This window comes from Xenopus laevis, chromosome 2L (assembly GCF_017654675.1).
Source record: "Xenopus laevis strain J_2021 chromosome 2L, Xenopus_laevis_v10.1, whole genome shotgun sequence".
NCBI lineage: Eukaryota > Metazoa > Chordata > Amphibia > Anura > Pipidae > Xenopus > Xenopus laevis.
In genome coordinates this window covers 47,842,915-47,864,403 of record NC_054373.1, presented here as the reverse complement: position 1 = coordinate 47,864,403, position 21,489 = coordinate 47,842,915, and the positions used below count along the sequence as shown (strand labels likewise).

Sequence of the window (21,489 nt, the reverse complement as noted above, 5' to 3'; positions counted from 1 at the left end):
CACGTTTTCCCATGGCAGCATCACTTTAAGTAGGTATCATGACTGGGGGACAGAATGCATGGGAGACATTGAGAATCCTTTATTGGCTATATGACAATATTGTGAGTCCATTGGGATAGTCACATTGTTGTTCTCCAGCTTTTGTTGTACTACAAGCCATAGCGTCACCTTTTTGTGTTAATGGAAACTTGTAACTGAATATGTGGAGCAGCTTAGCTCACATGTTCTCTCTGGCTTCCTCCTTATTATGTTTCTCTCCCTTTCTCTCCTGGCTATATGTGTATATATCATATTTTGTTTCAAATTGTGTGAGACATCTAAATCATGTTATGACTTCTGCAAATATTAAAATGTTTATTTTCAAGGAAATGCATGGAGATCTCCAAGAGACTGTTTATGTCATGGGCAATAAAGATATTGGGGAAAGTGGCTCAATCCTGTACAAATGTAAGGGTATATATTTTCAGACAAAAAACATTTAAGAAGCTTTTGAGGCTAAAAAATGGTTACTGTTTTTCTTTCATATGAATAATCCATTATTTAAATATTTATACAGCTGTTTGATTTGTCATTCATTTTCAATTACAGTACACAGTCAATAAGTAAGCCTCATTTATTCAACACACACAATCCACTGTGCACTAGCCAGTTCTGTATGGTCATTTTTTCCATTTACATATGCTCATTTATTCTCATTCACTTATTTCCAGCCAACCCAACCACAAGTACCATACCAAGCCCATTCACTAACTCCCAACTAATAATAAACATACTCCTTTTCTGTAACATATGCTCATTTATCCCATCCACTAATTTCCAGCCAACCAAATGCCAAGTACCCTATAAAACTCATTTACTAACTCCCAACTAATAATATATTGTCGCCATCTTTGTTCAGTCACAATCATCCATAAATACGTCACCAGCTTCAGTCCCTCAATGAATTTACCAGTGCCTCGTCATTAATATTCAGTTTTCGACTACATTTATTATTAACCTTCTGCATACATTTGACCATTCCTATATATTTACTCTAGCCAACAACATACATTCTTATCCACCAGCGTTTCCCAAAATATAGGGCTGCGCTACTAGAAGGCTGAAAGCAGTGACAGTCTGAAGACCAATTAGTGTGCAATGGGAGGGTGATTGCTTGTTTATTGTGTTAATTGTAATAAAGAATGAACCATGCTTTCATATATCTTTAATATTGTTAAGAGCTTAAAGTGGGGCCCAACTAAAAAAAGTTGTGTCCTCAGACTAGACTTTAGGACACTATATTTGTTTAATTAAATGCTTTGATATACTTGGGTGTGAAAAGCACATCATTATCTTTGAAATACTCATGAAATACAAAATCAGTTAACCAAGGTGATATATTCCTGTAACTAGCATTTTCTTATCAAATGTGCTTTTTTCTTGGGATCCTTCTATAAATAATATCAGAACATACAATAATTTTTACAGGCTAAAGAAAGATGCACAAGTCTACTACTTCCATTACACTCATGTCACACAAGGGCATAAGTAGATGCTTATTTTGGCTGTCTGGAAATATAATTTCATTAGTTTTCCCTTGTATGGCCTCAGAATGAACTGATTAGCAGCTACAAATCTCTAGGGGCCCAATATAAGAATGATCAATGTTTCGGGACCCAAAACCACTTAAGAGTTCCTAAACTCTCCCTTCGAAAATCTTGGCTTCCTGGTGAGCAGATATTTTTCCCCCAACCAAGAAAGAAAAAGCTGGGCAGGTTTTAGGTGTCGAGCTTTTAATTTTTTTTGGAAAACCTGCTCAGGGGGGAAAAAAAACGCTTGACGTGAAGCTGAGGTATTTGAAGGGAGAAACCAAGATTTTAAGAACTCTTGAATGCTTGAGCATTCTGAAATCGGTCCCTTGTAGTGATGGGCGAATTTGGGGCATATAGCTTCACCAAAAAATTTGTAAATTTCGCTGGAAATTTGCGAAACGGCAAAAGATTCGCGAAACCGCACTAGTGTCTTGTTTTTGACGGTGGCATCCATTTTCGACGCCGGCGTCCATTTTTTGGTGTCCAACAAAAATGGTTTTGCGAATTTATTCACCGCAAATTCGCTCCTGTCGAATAAATTTGCCCATCACTAGTCCCTTGGTGTTACATTGGCCTACAATTTTAGTCAAGTATTCATGTGTTTATTTGTGTATTCCATTTTTATATCTCCTTATAGCAATAGTTAAGGAGAACAGAACTATACAGGTATAATGCTAGATTAAATATAATTGTTCAGCCTCAATAACAAAACTGCAAATGTTCCCTTATTAGTTCACTAAATAGGCATTGCTTATTTCAGTTATAAGCCTATGAGTAAACTGGTGCTTTGTTAGAATTTACACATTTTTTAAGGACCACAAAAAGTATTTCTATTAGTGACATTATTAGAAGTCGTTTTGCCTCATAAAATCTTTTTAGGATCTCTATCTGGAAAAACCTTCTGGAAATAGATCTATTTTACACATTTATATAGAAACTGAGCACAAATACAAATACTGAGCACAATTGAACCGCCTGTTCTTCTGGGTCTGCTGTCTATTTCTTGCTTACTTGCTTGCTGTTTCTAACTGAAAATGCTTAATAGTTTTAAAACATGTCAGACATATAGGGGCAGATTTACTAAAGGGCGAAGTGGCGAACACTAGCGACTTTTTCGCCAAAAATCCCATCCGCAGGGACATTGGCAATTCACTAAAAGGCGCAGCCGTCAATTCCCTAGCTAAAGACACTGTTGCTAGCATTCGTTCACCAGATGACTTTTCTCTCTGGCGAATGGTCGTTACTCCACAAATTCAGTAAAGTGCAGATTTTACAGAACCTTATCTCTTTTGCCAGATTTGACTTCGCCACCTCAGACCAGGCAAAGTACTTAAAAGAAGCTAGATCTTCCTCAATCTTCTGCCGTATGCAAATTGACCTAAGTGCAAGATCACTATTGAATTTTCACTAGGCATAAATGAACGCTAGCGCATCTTTGCAATAAAATACTCACACTGCCGAAGTAACGCTAGCGAAAAGTCACCAGCGTTCGGTGCCCAGGACGCAACTTTGCATATTAGTGAATTAGCGTAGTGGTAGCAAATTTGCGCCTGGCGAAGTGGTGCGATGTGTGCGAAACGGTCACTGGTGACAATTCGCCCTTTAGTGAATCTAGCATTTTTAGATTTGTGTGTTTCAAGCTACCCATGCCTACTCTCATGCAAATAAACTGCCACTGAAAGTTACAAAGGAACTTGTTCCATCAGATTCTTCTTTCCCAAGAGTTAGTTTTCATGTTCTGCTTTATTGCTATTTTACCTGCAACATTGTTATTTTCATTTTATGTAGGCATGTATATTAATTCAACACACAGGTACTAAGGCACTAGTTTTGTATTATTATTGTTTCATATATATTTGTGTTTGCCTCACTTGTGATTAACACCAGCTGCTGATGTGTACTGTTTACTAAAAGCTGTTTGCTAACAGCTTTTATTTCATTCTTTATTTGTCAAGATTCAAATCTGTGTAGATGTTTTTCAACTACATCTAAAATCACATGTTAAAAAAGCGCAAATGTCTACTTATCTATTAATAGATCTCAATAAAAAAAGCACAAACCAATGAAAACGCAGAACAAATCCGAATAAGAAAATGAAAACTTCCAAATCATTGTTTACTTTTACAAGCAAAAAAACCCCTCAAAGTAACTAATATTTTACAGTTTGATATTACAGGAGGTAAAGAGGACCAACCTCAATAGAGCTTAAGGACACCCTAGTAACCAGATAGCGGTTTACATACTATATTGGAGAGCTGCAAAAGTTGAGTAATTAAAGCACAAACAAGGCAAATAATAAGGTATTGTGCTGTCTGCATCATACTGAATTAAGAGAGATTATGGACAGTACTAGTATTGAACTGACTGCTCTCCTTGATATACTCAACACTGCATTTGCCATTGCAGCCTTAAAAAAACGTTAAAAAACATTTTTTTACTAGATGCTTGAAAATTAATCCATACAATCCTAGCATAAATTGTGTCAGTAATATATTCAAGCTACCATACTGTGGTATCCTAGCACAGAGAGAGTGTGTTGGATCCTGTTCTGGCAGCAGCTTTATTGTTTCCATCAGAATTGAACTAATACCTCTCCAAGTTTTGTACATATTAAACTGTCAATAATCACCAGTCATCACCCATTTCCACTTATGCGTTCTTTGCTAGCAAACTGAAAGAAATATAATAATTAGATCTTCATCGTTATCACAGTATACATTTGTCACAGTTTCAGTTATTCTTATCTGGCAAAGAAAAAAATCCCCCATAATTTTAAAAGTCATCCCTATTAAATAGTATAGCAGGAAGTGATTTTCTCAGAAGATAGAATTACGCTGCTAAATAACTCCTAAGGCCTCAGTGTAACTTGATCGCAAGAAGGGCTGGCATTGATCAACAGGTCAACAAAACATTATTTCTCAGTGAGATGATAACGGGGAGAGCCCTGAAAGAATGAATTGTGTTGAATTCTATGATCCTTAAGTCCTTAAGTTTGCTATTTATCTTTCCAGTGAACACTGATTTAAACAGAATTTCCACCAGATGGTGCTGGTAATATATATAGTGTTATCATGTTACATCCCCCCCTTTTCAATGAGTGAAACAAACTTTTACCAAATTTAAAGGGCTTTGATGCAGAGAATGACTTGAGCAGCTAGTTCCTGTGTGCTCAGACAAGCTCTGGAGTTCTCTGGGCTCTTGTACCACAAGAACCTCTAGATTGTCACTGGATTTGTCAACGCAAAGTTTATTCACCTCTTTAGACTTCTTGAGTTTTTTGTCTCTGCTTATCAAGATGAAATACCCTCATGTTTTGGTTTGGTCCTTTAGTTTCTTTGGATTTACCTGTGGCACTGGGTTCATGTACCAGTTCCCAGCAACCAACCTGCAACACAACTATCCTGATCAGAACTCAGCATCTTCTAGCAGCTTCTCCAGTAGGAGGTAAGTAAAAATCACTTTACATTTGGTCAGATTTTAAGATGAAAAAGGCAACATGCCTTTGAGATAAAATGATTTCAGATTTCATCTGTACTTTATACAGGACGTGTAAGCATGCTTCTGTATTCCAGCTGCAGCAAAACTACAAATCCTCAGAACTCCCCAACAAAAGGGAATACTCAAAGCTGTAGTTTATCATTATTAGAGAACTAAAACTCACATAGCTCTCTGCTACAGATCTAGAAATAAGGCAATGTTAATGTATTTGTGTTTAGGAGTGGTAGGGATTCATTTTGTATTCATTTTTTTATTTAAAATAAAAGTATAATTAATCATTTTTAAAGTTATTTATTTTCCAGTTATTATCTTTTTACACTGCAGTAGGTGCCATGAAAGTATTTTAGTAAAGCTAAAACAGAGTTTCATTGAACCTACTGCACCTACTATAAACTGTCATATAACTAATTTTAATTGAAATTATACATTTATGCTAATTATATATATTATATATCTATCTATCTATATATCAATCTATCAAAAAAAGATTGAGAAATGTATTATGTGTACAGTGTTCTCCTGGTACCATGCTGTACACAGAACCCATAACCTCATTGGTTTAAGGGATGCTTTGAAGAATGTTAGTACAGGTATGGGACCTATTATCCAGAATGCTCGGGACCTGGGGCTTTCCGGATAATGGGTCTTTCCGTAATTTGGATCTTCATACATTAGGTCTACTAGATAATCATGTAAACATGAAAACCACCCGATAGGCTGGTTTTGCTTCCATTAATGATTAATTATATCTTAGTTGGGATCAAGTACAAGCTTCTGTTTTATTATTACAGAGAAAAGGGAAATCATTTTTAAAAATTTGGATTATTTCATTATAATGGAGTCTATGGGAGACGGCCTTTCCGTAATTCAGAACTTTCTGGATAACGGGTTTCCAGATAACAGATCCCATACCTGTATAGGAAATTGTAAGCTACACAAATAAGCTGTGCCATTCACATAATTGTATATAGCTAGTACAAAAGTACCGATAACTTCTCATAATGTTTGAATTTAGAATAAATGTGAGCCATAGATGACGGTGAACTCATATGAACTTGCTATGCTCATTGGCTAGCAGATATCTCTTGAAAGACCACAATCAGATGCTGATTCATATGCTAGCACGCCACCAGCGTTGGTAAACTAGAAAATGATTTGCTCATCAGCTTTTAGAATCCCCCTGCAGGGGGCAGCCTTACCCCGAAATGAAGGAGACAGCCCAATGATAATATCACATTTTAATTTCTCATGTTTATATTTATGTCATGTATATGTGTCATAAGCTAACACTTAACATCCATACCTATGGCTATAATAGTCTACTTGAAAAATGAATACAATTTATCTATGTGCATTTTAGGTAACTACCTCAAACTTTCAGTTAAGAAATACCAAAGCTGCTATAGTCTGCATTTTATTAATCCTCCTTTCCTAGGAAGTTTTCAGCCATATAAGAACAACAAACAAGCCACATGCTCTTGTTAAAACCACAATAATCATAAGGATTTCAATAAACTCAATAAAATATTTTATTACTGTTCATTGACTTGTTTTCAGTAGATGCAAAAATGTTCTTGTTTATCTTTTTGTAATATTTTAACACATTTAGGATTACTTTTCAATGCCCATTGATATGGCTATTGTATACCATTCAAATGCATCGGGAAATCATCTGTGCTGCTGATTAATAAACGTTGTGTGAAAGCCAATATTCATTATATAGATTTCTATGAAAGTATTGCAATTCAGATATAACATGGTTTCTCCCATTGTTCACTCTAACTTCTTTTGTCTGAATTTTTAAAAACCTGTCTGTGCAGTGAGGTGGGTGGCTCAGAATTAGTACAAAGTTATGCATTTTAGCAAAAAGTATTTGTGTGCACCACAATCTGTTGTTTGCACTGACCTCAAGATTTGTTCTTTGAACACAAACATATCATTTAGAGGGAACATTGGTTTCCCCCAGTGTTGCTTATGGGGCATGGCCTCCTGATGGAGCTGTTTGATGATATCTACATGAGATGTCTTTCATACAGTTGATTAAGATGACAGCAAACAAAAAAAAACTGCTAAACCATTCAATTAATTTAAAAGGAAAAGGCATTTTAAAGCTTATTTCACCATGTATTGATGTATGTAATCTTCACTGTATGAAAAGCTGCACGCCAAAAGTGCAGGTGTGGGATTCATTTTCCAGACACCCATTATCCAGAAAGCTCAGAATTACAGAAAGGTTGTCTCCCTTAGACCCCATTTTAACCAAATAATCCACTTTTTTTAAATTAATTAATTTTTCTCTATAATAATAAAACAGTACTTTGTACTTGATCCAAAGTAAGAAATACTTAATCCTTATTGGAAGCAAAACCAGCCTATTGGGTTTATTTAATGTTTAAATGATTTCCTAGTATACTGATGGTATGAAGATCCAAATTATGAAAAGATTTGTTATTCGGAAAACCCAGGTCCTAAGCATTCTGGATAACGGGTCCCATACCTGTATACAGCTTGGGTACCAGAGCCTTGTAGCAAGCAAACAATATTAAGAATTGATGGCACACATGGAATTTGTTAAAAATTCAGTGATAGGGATTTATTGTCTTAGGATGTCTCTCACTCTAGACTGGAGGAAGGCGATCTGTCCCTGTAAAGCTTATAGTCTATGTGGATGGGTAAGTTACAGGCACAAAGAGGAGGATAATTAGAGCTACCAGTCAGAGGGGTTGACCTATCTGCCATAAGCCAAGTACATGCCCCCATTCACAGTGAAAGAAAAAAAAGTAAAATGGTGCAACTGAAGGGGAGCTGCAACTGCACCTGCTTGTATAAGCAACACAGTGACTGCACACTGACTAGACTAGGTACTGAAAAAATTGTTTGATTGGGTTCAAGTCTATTTGATTTGCAGCCAATCACAAGGAAGAACACTTTAATCGAATCCAAATGATGACATCATAACAAAGTAGCGCATGCTCAAGCTCAGACAGCAGAGTATTGGTGCCTTTAAGTGTCAATATCCACAACGAATAATCTTAGTCAACATGGAATAAAAAATTGTACTGTAGAAAATGCACAGTGAATAAAATAAAGTGTACCTTATGGTACATTGGCAGACCTGTTTGGCTCCTGAACCATAGCTACAACATAATGTGATCCATGTGGAATAAGCATCAATACAATGATTACAGAAACAGTACCTTGTACTTTATCCTAACTAAAACAGGGCTGTCCAACTGGTAGCCTGTGGGCCGCATGCGGCCCGTGACCTCCCCCCTTTTTGTGGCCCCCCACCTACCTGCTGTGTCTGCTTACCATGTGTAAACTTTAAATGGTATCACTACAGAGATTAACTGGCCCCTGCATCGTTTAAACCTCAAATTCAGACTAATCCCTTGTATTGTTCACACCTGTGATCCCCCTGTATTGTTCACACTTGTGACACTTTTATTGTTTATATCCTAAAGCCCTGTACTGTTCACTCCTGAGACCCAGACTGAAACTGCCCACATTGTTCACCTGTTCACACTCATACAAACTGCTGAAGGGGCACCAGCACTGTGTCACTGTATGTAGTACATCTTACAGTGGCCCTGATGAGTTTCCCTGTCTCCTGCTCTGTTCTGCCTTCCCTATGCTCCCTGTGTGTGCCATACTCTACCTATGTGTGCCATACTCTGCCTGTGTGTGCCCTGCCTTTGTGTGCCCTGCTCTGCTGGTGTGTGACATACTCTGCTTGTGTGTGCCATTCTCTGCCTGTGTGTGCCCTGCTCTGCCGGTGTTTGCCCTGCTCTGCCTATGTGTGCCCTTCTCTGCCTGTGTGTGCCCTGCTCTGCCTGTGTGTGCCCTGCTCTGCTTGTGGAACATAAGCCTGGTATTTGTTCTGGGGGTTTGTAAGCATTTGAAAATAAATTATTGTTAGGGGCCCTAAGGTGTTTAATCATGTGCTGGGGGTGCTGTGTTATCCATGGGGAAAAGGAGGTATATGGATTTAAGGGTATGTCTTAATATGACAACTTTTTTCACATATGAGTGATAGTGATATCCGTGCAGTGAGCACCAACCATTTGTTTTTTTTGGTGTGCTACCACAATTAATGTGGACATGTTCTTGTAGTAACATGGGTGTAGTTTAAAGTGGTTGTGGTTTAAAAACAGGAAGTGGTCAACACTGGCTTCCATTATTGGCCCTCCACCATGTAGGCTTGAAAAATTTCGGGCGTCAATAACTTACTTATGGAAATCCAAATTTCAGAGAGACCCCTTATCCAGAAAAAGGTCTAGAGCATTCTGGATAACAGGTCCTGTACCTGTATATATATACATTATAGTAGTCAGTGCTCAATGTTCCCTCCAATTCCTTCTTGGCTATGTGCGCAAAAAAAAAACTTTTGTGTGCAAATTTTAAACTTTTATGCGCAGTTTTTAAAAACTGTGTGCTCAGGTCAAAATTAAATATTTTTTTTTTGTGTTTTCACACAAAAATTCTTTGTGTATCTCACATTCAGAGGGAACATTGTCAGTGCTATTTGGCAGTTTTTTTACTCATTTACTTTTGAAACTTATGGGAGACTAATCACTGCTGACTAACTGTACGTGTAAAGCCTGACAGATCATTGAAGAAGGGTTAATACATCCAAGCCTCTAATGCTTATTTAATGAAAGGAGCTTAAGGGTTATTGTTGTACTGCTGTTGAACTGGTTTAATGTTTAACCTCAATGCAAAACATTACATGTCTGCCTTACTAGACATTGGGAAGATGTATACATTTTGTGCCACATCTTTGACATGTAATAAATTGTAATAAGTCTCAGTGCATAAGACATATAATAATTATTATGCTTTATTTATATAGCTTCAACATTCTCTACAACAATTATACATTATTTACATCAGTCCTTTTCCAAGTAGCTTACAGTGTTCCTCTGACACACACACATTATAGTTATTTTATCAGAAACTTTCCTGTATGTTTTGGAATGTGGGAGGAAACCAGAGTATCCAGAAGAAACCCACACAAGCACAAAGAAAACATAAACTCCTTGCAGATTATACCTGGCAGGAATTGAACCTAGAACCCCAGTGCTGCTGAGCAGCAGTGGTAATGACTGGATGATCCATGATTTTTTTCTTTGATATCTATAGACACTCTCCTATTCTGCTCAACTTTTAGGGGCCAATTCACCAAGCTCGAGTGAAGGATTCGAAGTAAAAAAACTTCGAATTTCGAAGTGTTTTTTGGGCTACTTCGACCATCGAATGGGCTACTTCGACCTTCGACTACAACTTCGAATCGAAGGATTCGAACTGAAAATCGTTTGAATATTCGACCATTCGATAGTCGAAGTACTGTCTCTTTAAGAAAAAACTTCGACCCCCTAGTTCGCCATCTAAAACCTACAGAACTCAATGTTAGCTTGCCTAAGTTTTTTTGGTCGAAGGATAATCCTTCGATCGTTGGATTAAAATCCTTTGATCATTCGATCGCAGTTTTTGCGCTAAAATCCTTCGACTTCGATATTCGAAGTCGAAGGATTTTAATTCCCAGTCGAATATCGAGGGTTAATTAACCCTCGATATTCGACCCTTGGTGAATTTGCCCCTTAGACTATTTGTCTAAATCCCATTTCAATGATAATTCAAGTTCTGATGAATTCTATAAAAAAATGAAGCATTCACTTATTATGGCAAACATATCATCCCTAAAAAAATAAGGTGGCGAAGAAATCTAGAGGCAAGGAAATTTCAAACGGATTAACTGGGTCAAAGTGAGGGGAGAGTGAAACATTTTTATAAAAGGGTAACTTAAGCCAAAATGGAAAAAAAATTAAATTAGAGGTTTATAAAAAGGACCCTAAATAACAATTGTTGTAAAGATTCTTGCTATTAAGAATGTGCGAGCTTTAATGGTTAACATCTCACAGACTGTTTGTGGCAGTTATTTACTGGGAATACAGAGGATTAATGCTATCTTGTAAATTTAATATGACTTGTTTGATAAATCAAGTCCAAAGCTGCTAAGGTAGAACTATAAAAAGGCCTTAAATGCTCCCAGACAGAAGACTAATTAATAGACTGCCAAGAGCTGACAGCAAATGGAAAAATCATTACATGAAATAGACTATGGTTAAATGATAAGTAGCAGAGCACAGAAAAAAGTTCTTTTTTGGAAGGTTAGATGTCGTATTTGATGTCTTTGATACTATTTTGGATAGGCTAGATTTGAATAATTGCAAATAATGAAACGTGAAAGAAAGTAGAACAGAGAATCTGGTAGAAGAAACCTAATAAAACCACAAAACATACAGCCAAGCAATTAAAGGGGCGGTTCACCTTTGAGTTAACTTATAGGGACAAATTCAGTAAAGCGTGAAGTGGCTAACGCTAGCACAAATTCGCCAGAGTGACGTCATTTCGCTTCTTTGCCGATTTACTAACGGGTGCTGGCATAAATTCGCTAGCGAAGTGGACTTACTCTAGCGCTACTTCGCTACTAATACGTGATATGTGCAGCGCAGCATCACATTGGGGAATGGCATCACAGGTAATTGTGAGTTTAGGAAGGGAAGGGGGCAACAGCCACATCTGCACAGACGAGCATTGTATAGCATTAGTGCAGCTAGGTCCAGAGACGACCCAGTATGGCACAGCCTGCGGCCCGACGGTTGGGGACCCCTCGTCTATGAGCTACTGTATACTAAGAGGCTGATGAATTTTATATATGAGGATCTTCTCTGTAGGTTTCGTTGGCTGTTAAAAACCAACTACAAGGTCTCCAAGCACAATATGGGGCAAATTCACGAAAACGCAAAGCGGCTAACGCAAATTCGCCAGTGTGACATCATTTCGGTACATTGCCGGTTTACGGGTGCTGGCGTAAATTTGCTAGCGAAGTGGACCTACTCTAGTGCTACTTCGCACCCTTACGCCAGGCGAAGTTGCGCTATGGCGAAGGGACGTAACTACGCTAATTCACTAACTTGTGCATTTTACTGAACGTTACCTCTTGCGGCAGACTTGCCTTCGCCACCTCAGACCAGCGAAGTGCAATAGAGTAGATAGGGATTTCTTCAAAAAAAGTCCCAAAAAAAGTTCTAAGTCCCAAAAAACGCTGGCGTCTTTTCCTTTTTTATGGGTGATAGGCTGAAAAAGATCGTAAATTTTTTTGGAGGCACCCTCCTTCCCCCCTACATTTCCTAACATATGGCACCTAAACTATACAGTGGGCACATGTATAGGGCAAAATAACAACTCTATTTTTTTTTATGAAGCTTTCCCAAGCTTGTGTAGTGTAATGTATTTGCTGCTAGATATACGTTCATTCAACTTTAACTTGGCGTCCTATGCAAATTAGTTATCGCTAGCGTAACTTCGCTTTGCTTGACGAATTAACGCTTGCGCAAATTTGCTACTGTTCGCCTCCCTGAGCGCAACTTCGGATTTTATTGAATTAGCGGCGCCCTACAAAACTTCACCTGGTGAAGTGCGGCGAAGTCTGCGCTAGCGCAACTCCGCAGGTTAATGAATTTGCCCCCATGAGTCCTAATTAGAAGAACCATGCACTGAAAAAGTTTAGAGAAACCTCTCCATTGCCTTCATCAAGGAGGAATGTAATGTCTTCATACTACTAAACGAGCAGTGAAGTAGGAGACGTGGACTGGGTGTAATATTTTAACCAAGATTATAAGAATGGGAAGTATTCCTAACAAAACATGGTAGTAACCAGAAACCAGCTTTGCATTTATGAGCCCCAATAACATTTCTGTCACTACACACTGACATTCCAATAGCAGCGGTTCTAGTTTGTCAGTACCTGTAGGATTCCATGTGCAAAGTTCTTGGAAAGCAATGCCTGAAAGAAAATGTCTTTATTTCTCAACCCAATCCAACAATGTTATGCTACTCTTCTATATTGTTTAAATTATATATATATATATATATATATATATATATATATATATATATATATATATATATATATATATATATATATATATATATATAGTCAACTACAAGAGGTCCTCTGCACTCAACCCATTATCAATATATTTAAGACTTAAATATATTGATAATGGGTTGAGTGCAGAGGACCTCTTGTAGTTGACTATATGTATTTTGTGGTCACACCCTCATTGCACCCCCGCCTAATGGTTTTAAAAAATAGTGGTGAGCACAACTTTCCCTTGTTTGAAGGGAAATGAATGAATGACTTGCAATTTAATTGGTCATTGAAAAAGTACACTTAGTTAACTTTGTTATTTGACTTAATTAAAATGTAGCCTTCAACTTGCTTTTGACATGTGTCAGGCAATTCGGTGTCACCATTTTTGTGCTACTTAAAAATGCGCTGCTAGAAAACTGTCAAAACAGGTGATGCATTTACCACTGCCTCCCCCGCATTTTTGTCCAATAATACAGGTATAGAACCTGTTATTCAGAAAGCTCAAGCGCTGGGGTTTCCAGAAAATGGATCTTTCCATAATTTGGATCTTCATACCTTAAGTCTACTAGAAAATCATGTAAACATTAAATAAACCCAGTAGGCTGGTTCCACTTCCATAAGGATTCATTATATCTTAATTTGGATCAAGTAGCACAGTAATTGTGACACATCTATTACTCTATGACCCTCAGCATGATAAAATGTAAAACAACCAGAAGTACAGTATATACACATATTCAAATTCCTAAGGATATGAACACATTTAGATATAAATTAAAACTAATCCTTTAGTTCAAATACTATCAAATACTATCAAAGGTTTAATAGCTAGCAGTTAAAATTAACAGGCTTTGGTTTTTTTTTATTAACCTGAAATTCTATCCTGTCTCTAAGATGGAATTAACTTGAAAGTATAGAGACATTTTATGTGTAGGTCTAGTGATTTTATTTTCCATCCCATTTACATCATTGAGTAAGGTGTTTTATTAGAAAGATGTGGTTAAAATTAAAGCACTTGATATTTAGATAACCAAGTCACACATCATTAGATAGAAATGCATGGAGGAAATACACAGGATTTAGAATTAGAGAAACAGAGATGGGTGGCAAGGAGGCTGATACAGGGAAAGATGTGTGAAATGAGCAGAGAAAGGCAGTATATGAGATGACTATTGTACTTTAAAAATATTTAGGATAGAAGAAAGTTTTATTGACTAAAATGGAGCATGTCAACTCAAAATTGACAGTAAGGGGCCGATTCACTAACTGCGAGTGAAGGATTCAAAGTAAAAAAAATTCGAATTTCGAAGTGTTTTTTGGGCTACTTTGACCATCGAATGGGCTACTACGACCTTCGACTACGACTACGACTTTGAATCGAACTATTCGAAATAAAAATCGTTCGACCATTCGATAGTCGAAGTACTGTCTCTTTAAGAAAAAAGTTCGACCCCCTAGTTCGCCATCTAAAAGCTACCGAACTCAATGTTAGCTAACTTTTTTTGATCGAAGGATATTTCTTCGATCGTTGGATTAAAATCCTTTGAATCGTTCGATTCGAAGGATTTTATCGTTCGATCGAAGGAATAATCCTTCAATCATTCGATCGCACTATTTGCGCTAAAATCCTTCGACTTCGATATTCGAAGTCGAAGGATTTTAATTCCCAGTCGAATATCGAGGGTTAATTAACCCTCGATATTCGACCCTTTGTGAATCGGCCCCTAAGTATATAAAAAAACAGCAACACTCTTGTATTTGTAGCTTTGGCCTTTTTATATTTTATATTCAACAAAAACAAGATTCAAAGCACCACAACTTGCCTGCCAGTGTCTCTGATGAAGTAAGTGGAAGCCATGTTGAAGTATTGCTTATTAAACATGCAGGACCTTTTTCAACACTCAGATCAATAGGTCAGCAAACTTCAGTTTCAAAAGGAACATACGTAGTACCATAACACTCTTTGGCAGTATGGCTGCTTTCTGGGAAATAACCTTTACCCTTGCACTTAGCAGTTGGGTTTTTCTTTAGGTGATAGTTTGGGAGAACGGACCCCACAAAAACGACTTGGTCTGTGCAACACAACAACCTTTTCTCAATTGCACTGCTGCACCTCCTTGATCTAGGATCAAGGCCTGATCTGGATAAATCCTAAGCTGGCAATACACATACCAGTAAAGTTGGATAAAAATATTCTTGTTTGAAGTTTAGTACATGTTTGCTAGGCTAGGATGTTCAGTCCTATATATCATGGATATTGGTTGACTCTTTGATTGGATACGTTGGAAAATGTCATCTTTGCAAGTACAATATGTGCAGTGTATGGTACATTGGTAGATAAGGACATTTTGGGCACGTCCCAGTTAGCTGGATGAACAAACTATTTTTGTTGTACATTATACTGCAGTGATCCCAAACCAGTGGCTCGTTAGCAACATGTTGCTCACCAACCCCTTGGATGTTGTGCCTAGGGTTGCCACCTGGCTGGTAAAATACAGAGCCTCATTTAGACTGCCAGTGCACATAGGTATACCAAATATCCAATCACAGCCCTTATTTGGCACCCACCAGGAACTTATTCATGCTTGAGTTTCTCCCCAACTCTTTTTACAATTAAATGTGGCTCGTGGTTAAAAAAGGTACCTCTATCTTAGGCATACAGTATAACAGGGGTCCCCAACCTTTTTTACCCATGAGCCACATTTAATTGTATAAAGAGTTGGGTAGAAGTTTTTTGGGGAGTTTGTTCAACCCACTGAATTAAAGCTGAAAGTCTGCAGTTCAAGTGCATCTGAGTTGTTTCATTTAAAATTCATTGTGGTACAAAACCAAAATTAAAAAAAAAGTTGTCTCTGTCCAAAGATTAATGGCCCTAACTGTATCTCTGTATGTGTAGCAATAACAAGGGGTGCAGTCGTCTTCATAATATTCTAGCGCTACAGACCTGGCACATTTTTTAAACCTGTGCTTAAAATTAACATTTGAAATACAGATCTATAAACGTTCTAGTTTCTCAACAAAGCAGTACAGACATTTTAACATTTACCCTTTAAGGTGTTCCATCTCAATTCTACATGGCAATCATTGCTTCTGTTAACATACCTTCTAATATCCCTTTAACTAGACGATGAATAAAGGCAAATATTAATATTAAACTCTGGCAGCTGCCCTAACCTACACATTTGTAAATGTAAGGAAATATGGGCTTTGCTATTTATGTAATGCTCCAAATGATGCATTTGTTAAACAAAAAAGCATAAAGCATTTTCATGTCAGAATGACAGCTTTGGTTATAGAACAGTGACCTTATTATTTGGGCTTTGGAAGCTAATTCTTAGCAAATGGCAGCATCTGACAGCAGTAGGAAACAGCACTGTTGACAGCGCCGGTTTTCTTTTCTTAAATAACATTATCATGATTCCTTTCAAGATTTAAGCAGCGTACCGATTCTGTAAAGTATATGTTATGAGCGCAAAACAATCTATGATCTGTGAAAGAAGTATTACAGCTGGCTGCAAGTTCAGTTTGTGCAGACTTTGCATATCGAGTGTACAATTCAATATAGCATGAAAGTCAAATGGTTGTGCCTGTAATGTATAAAAGCAGTAGAAAAAGGACTGTTGTGCATCCTATAGATTTAGAGAACCATGTTGTCAATACAGTGTTATTGCTTAAAGCTCTGTATGTTTAGCTACTGAGATCCCAGAAATAAGAGAATTGCAATATACTTTTGTATTCTGATCTGCAGTCTACCCACTCATTGCACGGCACTCACAAGAAGATGGCCCACTACACATGTAAGCCTATACCACAAGCTACATCACTATTACCTATTGAATTGTTCAGCATAAACCCTAAAGGCCATGTGTCTTTAAAAGTCATATGTAGTTGAATCCTAGTGAATTAAAAGTATATTTGCTTAATATTTGGTAAAATGACTGCTATGGTATTTTAGAAATAGTTACTCTTGGAGTTCAGCCACCGCATCCATACACAGACCTCCAAAGCCAGTTTCAATCGCTTCTCTACTACCCTAAGTCTGCACACTGTAGAATAGGTTGAGGTCCCATTGACCCATTGAGGTCTGATATTATGCCCGGACCCTTATCTTTTCAGAGCCTTGTCTTACTCCTGGCTCATTGCTCCATAGACCATACACCATCCTCCATAAGGGAAGTCCTTTTTAATGAAAACCATAAAAGCCCCATCCTACATACCGCTAGGGGGAAACCACGTGACATCCTTGTACCAATGGCAACCTCCCCTATACCCATATGGCATACCCATGCACATGGATGGGGGCTACACCTCTTCCCATCCAGCCCTTTATCTAAAGCCTTTAATTTACAAAGGGGAAAATTAAATCCTTACTCTCCTATGACAACATATTAGATTAAGCAATAATTGATAGGTTATGACCAAGGATGTCCAACCTGAAGAAATATTTGTCTGGATAACAACTGCCATTATCTGTTGAACAATTGTTTAATAAAAGCTATCAGTTGATGGGTTGCTTCTTGGACAACCCTGGTGTTACTGTTTTTGCTAAAAATAAGAAACTGTAGGGATACAACATAATTCCTTTAATTTCCCTCTGCATACAAAGGCTGTTCTCTGAGGCCTCACAAAGAATGTGGATAAAGGCAACCACTACTACATGCTTAGCTGCAGTTTGCATGTTTGTTGCCTGTGTGTGTGTGTGTGTGTGTAGGGGGGGGGAGTTGATCTAGAACAAAGGCTAGAGACTAGCAGACTGCAGTTGCAGAATTTTGTATGTATGCATATTATTTATATAGCAATGCTTGTATGTACAGTATATACACATTAATAAAGGGGAAACTAACATTGCAATACATAAAGTTGGTGCTAAAGTGTTAAAAGACAGGAGGCAGGAGGCCACCCCTCTGTAGGGTTTACAATCTAAGGGCCTTCAAACATTCCCTCCGCGTAATACCACCAACAATAATAATAGTGTATTAATAGGAAACACTGTGCAGGGACCTTCTTCTAAGCATAGGCTAATCAAATATGCTGTTTATTGTATCAGAAATATCACACATCACTCAGGATTGCACTTTAAATGAAAGCATAAAAAAGCACATCACCACTAATCTCGTGAAATAGTCAGCTAAATAGATCACTTCTCTTTTCTGTACTCATCTCTTTCCTGGTACCTTAGTGTGCATACCACAGTGGCACCTCAGGTCTAGCAGTAGTATGTAGCAGTTGTCAATCAAGCAGTCCCCTCACCCACATTCTGAGAATGGTAGTTTTCCTAGAGCATCACCTACATGTTTCATAAACCCCCTGCTCATTTAATAAGGGCTAACTGATGTCCTAGTTATAATGGTGTGCATTATTACTTGGCATCTACTGTCCAAGTATTATTATTTTTAATGCTGAGTGATTAGTGATATCTTTGATCGGTATGATACCAATGATACCAAACTTTGTGACTTTAATTACATTAACCAATATGTGTTAAAAGTACTACATTTGCACCAGGATATCAAAAAACATTTTAAATGGCTCCTGACACCTTTGAACCGATGTTATCCCTGTCCAACCAAACACCTGATATATAGTTTTAAAATAAACAAATGTACTACAAATTATATATGGAAGTGTTCTGCCATTGGCAGTAACCCATGGCAACCAATCAAATTGCTGCATTCATTGTTCTACTTGCAGCTAGCTTTAAAAAGCTAATCACTGATTGGTTGCTATAGGTAACTGCCCATGGGCAAATTTGCCCAGTGTTGATAAATGAGCCCCATTGTATAGTAATACATAAATATATTATATTTATGGCAGCTTTGCTGAAAGCAGTGTGCTAAATGCATCAGTTAAATTCTTAGCGCATACATTTTAGAATGTGTTCTTTTTTAATTTAACATATTGTGTTTTGATAATTTAACACCTGAAAGACTCTCTGCCATTGAAAATAACTTTCCAAAAATAATTTCCTCAAGATTAAATGGTCACATAATAAAAGCACACGCACTCATAATTATTTCTGAAAAGTGAAACAAACCCGAGCTGGTTATTAGTTCTTCTGAAACAGCTTCAAAACATCAGTCTATAGAATAACAAATCAGGCCCCTTTGGGGCTAAGGTGATTAGGAGAAATTTCCTGACCATTGTCACTGAGATCTAGTAAAAACAGGAAAAGAGAAGAAAAAAAACAAAACAAAATTAGTTGAAATCATTAGCAAGTCATTAAACAGAGGTTGTAGTTCTCAGGTGCCTGGTACTGGTCAGATGCTGGAGTGGGATCAGTTTCGGTATGAGTCATCTTAATTGAACCCTCTAGTTTAGAACTGTAGACCCTGAGCATCAGCCAGATGATCTCAGCAGAAAATCAGCCATGGTCACAAAGGCTCCTTTCCCCTTACGGATCACTATAGAGCAAGAGTCTTGCCACTGGTAGACAAAGGAGTGGATTTACAGTAACACTTCTTTTATACACTGAATTTTAATGTACATTTTCCTTAAATTATAAACAATAGATAAACATAATACATAGGGGCAGATTCACTAAAGGGCGAAGTGACTAACGCTGGCGCAAATTTGCCAGCGTGATGTCATTTCGTAACTTCGCCAATTCACTAACGGGCGCTGGCATAAATTCGCTAGTGAAGTAGACCTACTCTAGCGCTACTTCGCACCCTTACGCCAGACGAAGTTGCGCTATGGCGAATGGGACGTAACTACGCTAATTCACTAACTTGCACATTTTACTGAACGCTACCTCTTGCGCCAGACTTGCCTTCGCCACCGCAGACCAGGCGAAGTGCAATAGAGTAGATAGGGATTGCTTCAAAAAAAGTTTACATTTTTTCTAAGTCCCAAAAAAGGGTGATAGGCTCAAAAAGATCGTAATTTTTTTGGGGGTACCCTCCTTCCCCTACATTTCCTAACATATGGCACCTAAACTATACAGTGGGCACATGTGTAGGGCAAAATAACAACTCTATTGTATTTTATGAAGGTTTCCCAGGCTTGTGTAGTGTAATGTATTTGCTGCTACATATACGTCCATTCAACTTTAACTTCGTATGCAAATTAGGCATCGCTAGCGTAACTTCGCTTTGCTTGACGAATTAACGCTTGCAAAAATTTGCTACTGTTCGCCTCCCTGAGCGCAACTTCGGATTTTAGTGAATTAGCGGCGCCCTGTCGAAAATTCGCCTGGCGAAGTGCAGCGAAGGTGTCGCTAGCGCATTTTCGCTGTTTAGTGATTTTGCCCCATGGTATTACCTTAAATAAAATAATAAGTATAGATAGAGGTAAAATTTTCAATCAACCTCTGGGGAGTTTGTTAATTTTATTTTGAGAAGGATACTACCACTATAAATTCATCTCGATTGCACATCAAGAGTCCAGCACATCTGGCACCCATGAGGCTACGTAGAGACATTGGTGGAGAAATGTGTACCGCTCTCTACATGGGCTGCTAAACTTAATTCTCCTTTGTTTTTTTTCAGTGCTGTTCCCTAGCAGTCTATAAGAAAAAAACACCATTATTGCATCTTTCCTTGTCTGGAAAGCACCCAAATGTAATATGAATGACTTCCATAGTGATATAAATGGAATCTGGATTTTTGTGATATACGGTAGAGTTGTACAATCTATGGCTCATTTTCTTCCAGTGCTCGGATTTGATGGGTTTATGAACTCCCAGTTTGACCATAAAGTAGCAGCCCATACATTCCCATTACTGAGCAATTTGGTTGTACTTTTGTTTATCTTTTAAAAGATAAGACATTCTTACATTTATACATTTTTTTATGGCTAATGATGTTCCTAGAGCATATGAAGCCAAATGAAATTTAAAGAACACTTTGCAAAAGCACATAGTGAGCTGGGCTACTCGGTGCAAAGGCACAACTGGAGTCCAGGGAAATATCTGTGGGTTATATCGCCGATAGAATTTAGTGGTATATTTCATAATATCCACATTTTTCTAATGTGGCTTGTAATATACTGTAGTGTCAGAACCTTCAGCAACAAATAAAGGAGCTGAGAAATTTTAGGAGGGTGAATCAATTGAAAGGACTGACAGACCATCTCAGTGGTTCAATTTTTCATTTGCTTTATACTCTTTAAATATTCTGCGCATATTAGAAAGAAGAATATTGTATAGCTATGTATATGCTTAGAAGTTGCATTCTCCTTTGTGTTGTATTTTTCATAGACCTTTAAATCTGTTTCTCTTCTCATGTTTAAATAAGAAGGATCTAGCTGCCCTCAGTAGTTTAAGAGGTGTTTAGGGCAGTAGCAGAACAAGGCAACAACAGGAATATTTTTGAACTTTTGTCACGAAATGTGCTGATGAAATTTAATGATGTCAAGGGAATAGTGTGGGTTTAAATGTCTGAAAGGTAGCATGTTGGTGCCAAGTCAAGCACTAGTCGAAGGAGGTGGCAAGAGACATGTTACAAAATAACGTTTTATTTTCAGAATTGTAGAGGTTAATAT

General features: G+C 37.6%; 1 protein-coding gene across 2 annotated transcripts in view; it reads left to right on the top strand.

Annotated features, from left to right (window-relative positions):
• The first annotated feature begins 4,502 nt into the window (after positions 1-4,502).
• LOC108708033 (collagen alpha-1(XXVI) chain-like) overlaps positions 4,503-21,489 on the top strand; it is a 288,973-nt gene continuing 271,986 nt past the window's right edge. Inside the window, exon 1 of one of the 2 annotated variants that reach the window (XM_041581832.1) lies at positions 4,503-5,015. In XM_041581832.1, the coding sequence (XP_041437766.1) occupies positions 4,867-5,015 (149 nt within the window). In that variant the 5' untranslated portion in view covers positions 4,503-4,866. The remainder of the gene's footprint in view (positions 5,016-21,489) is intronic. The other variant, XM_041581831.1, reaches the window with a different exon arrangement.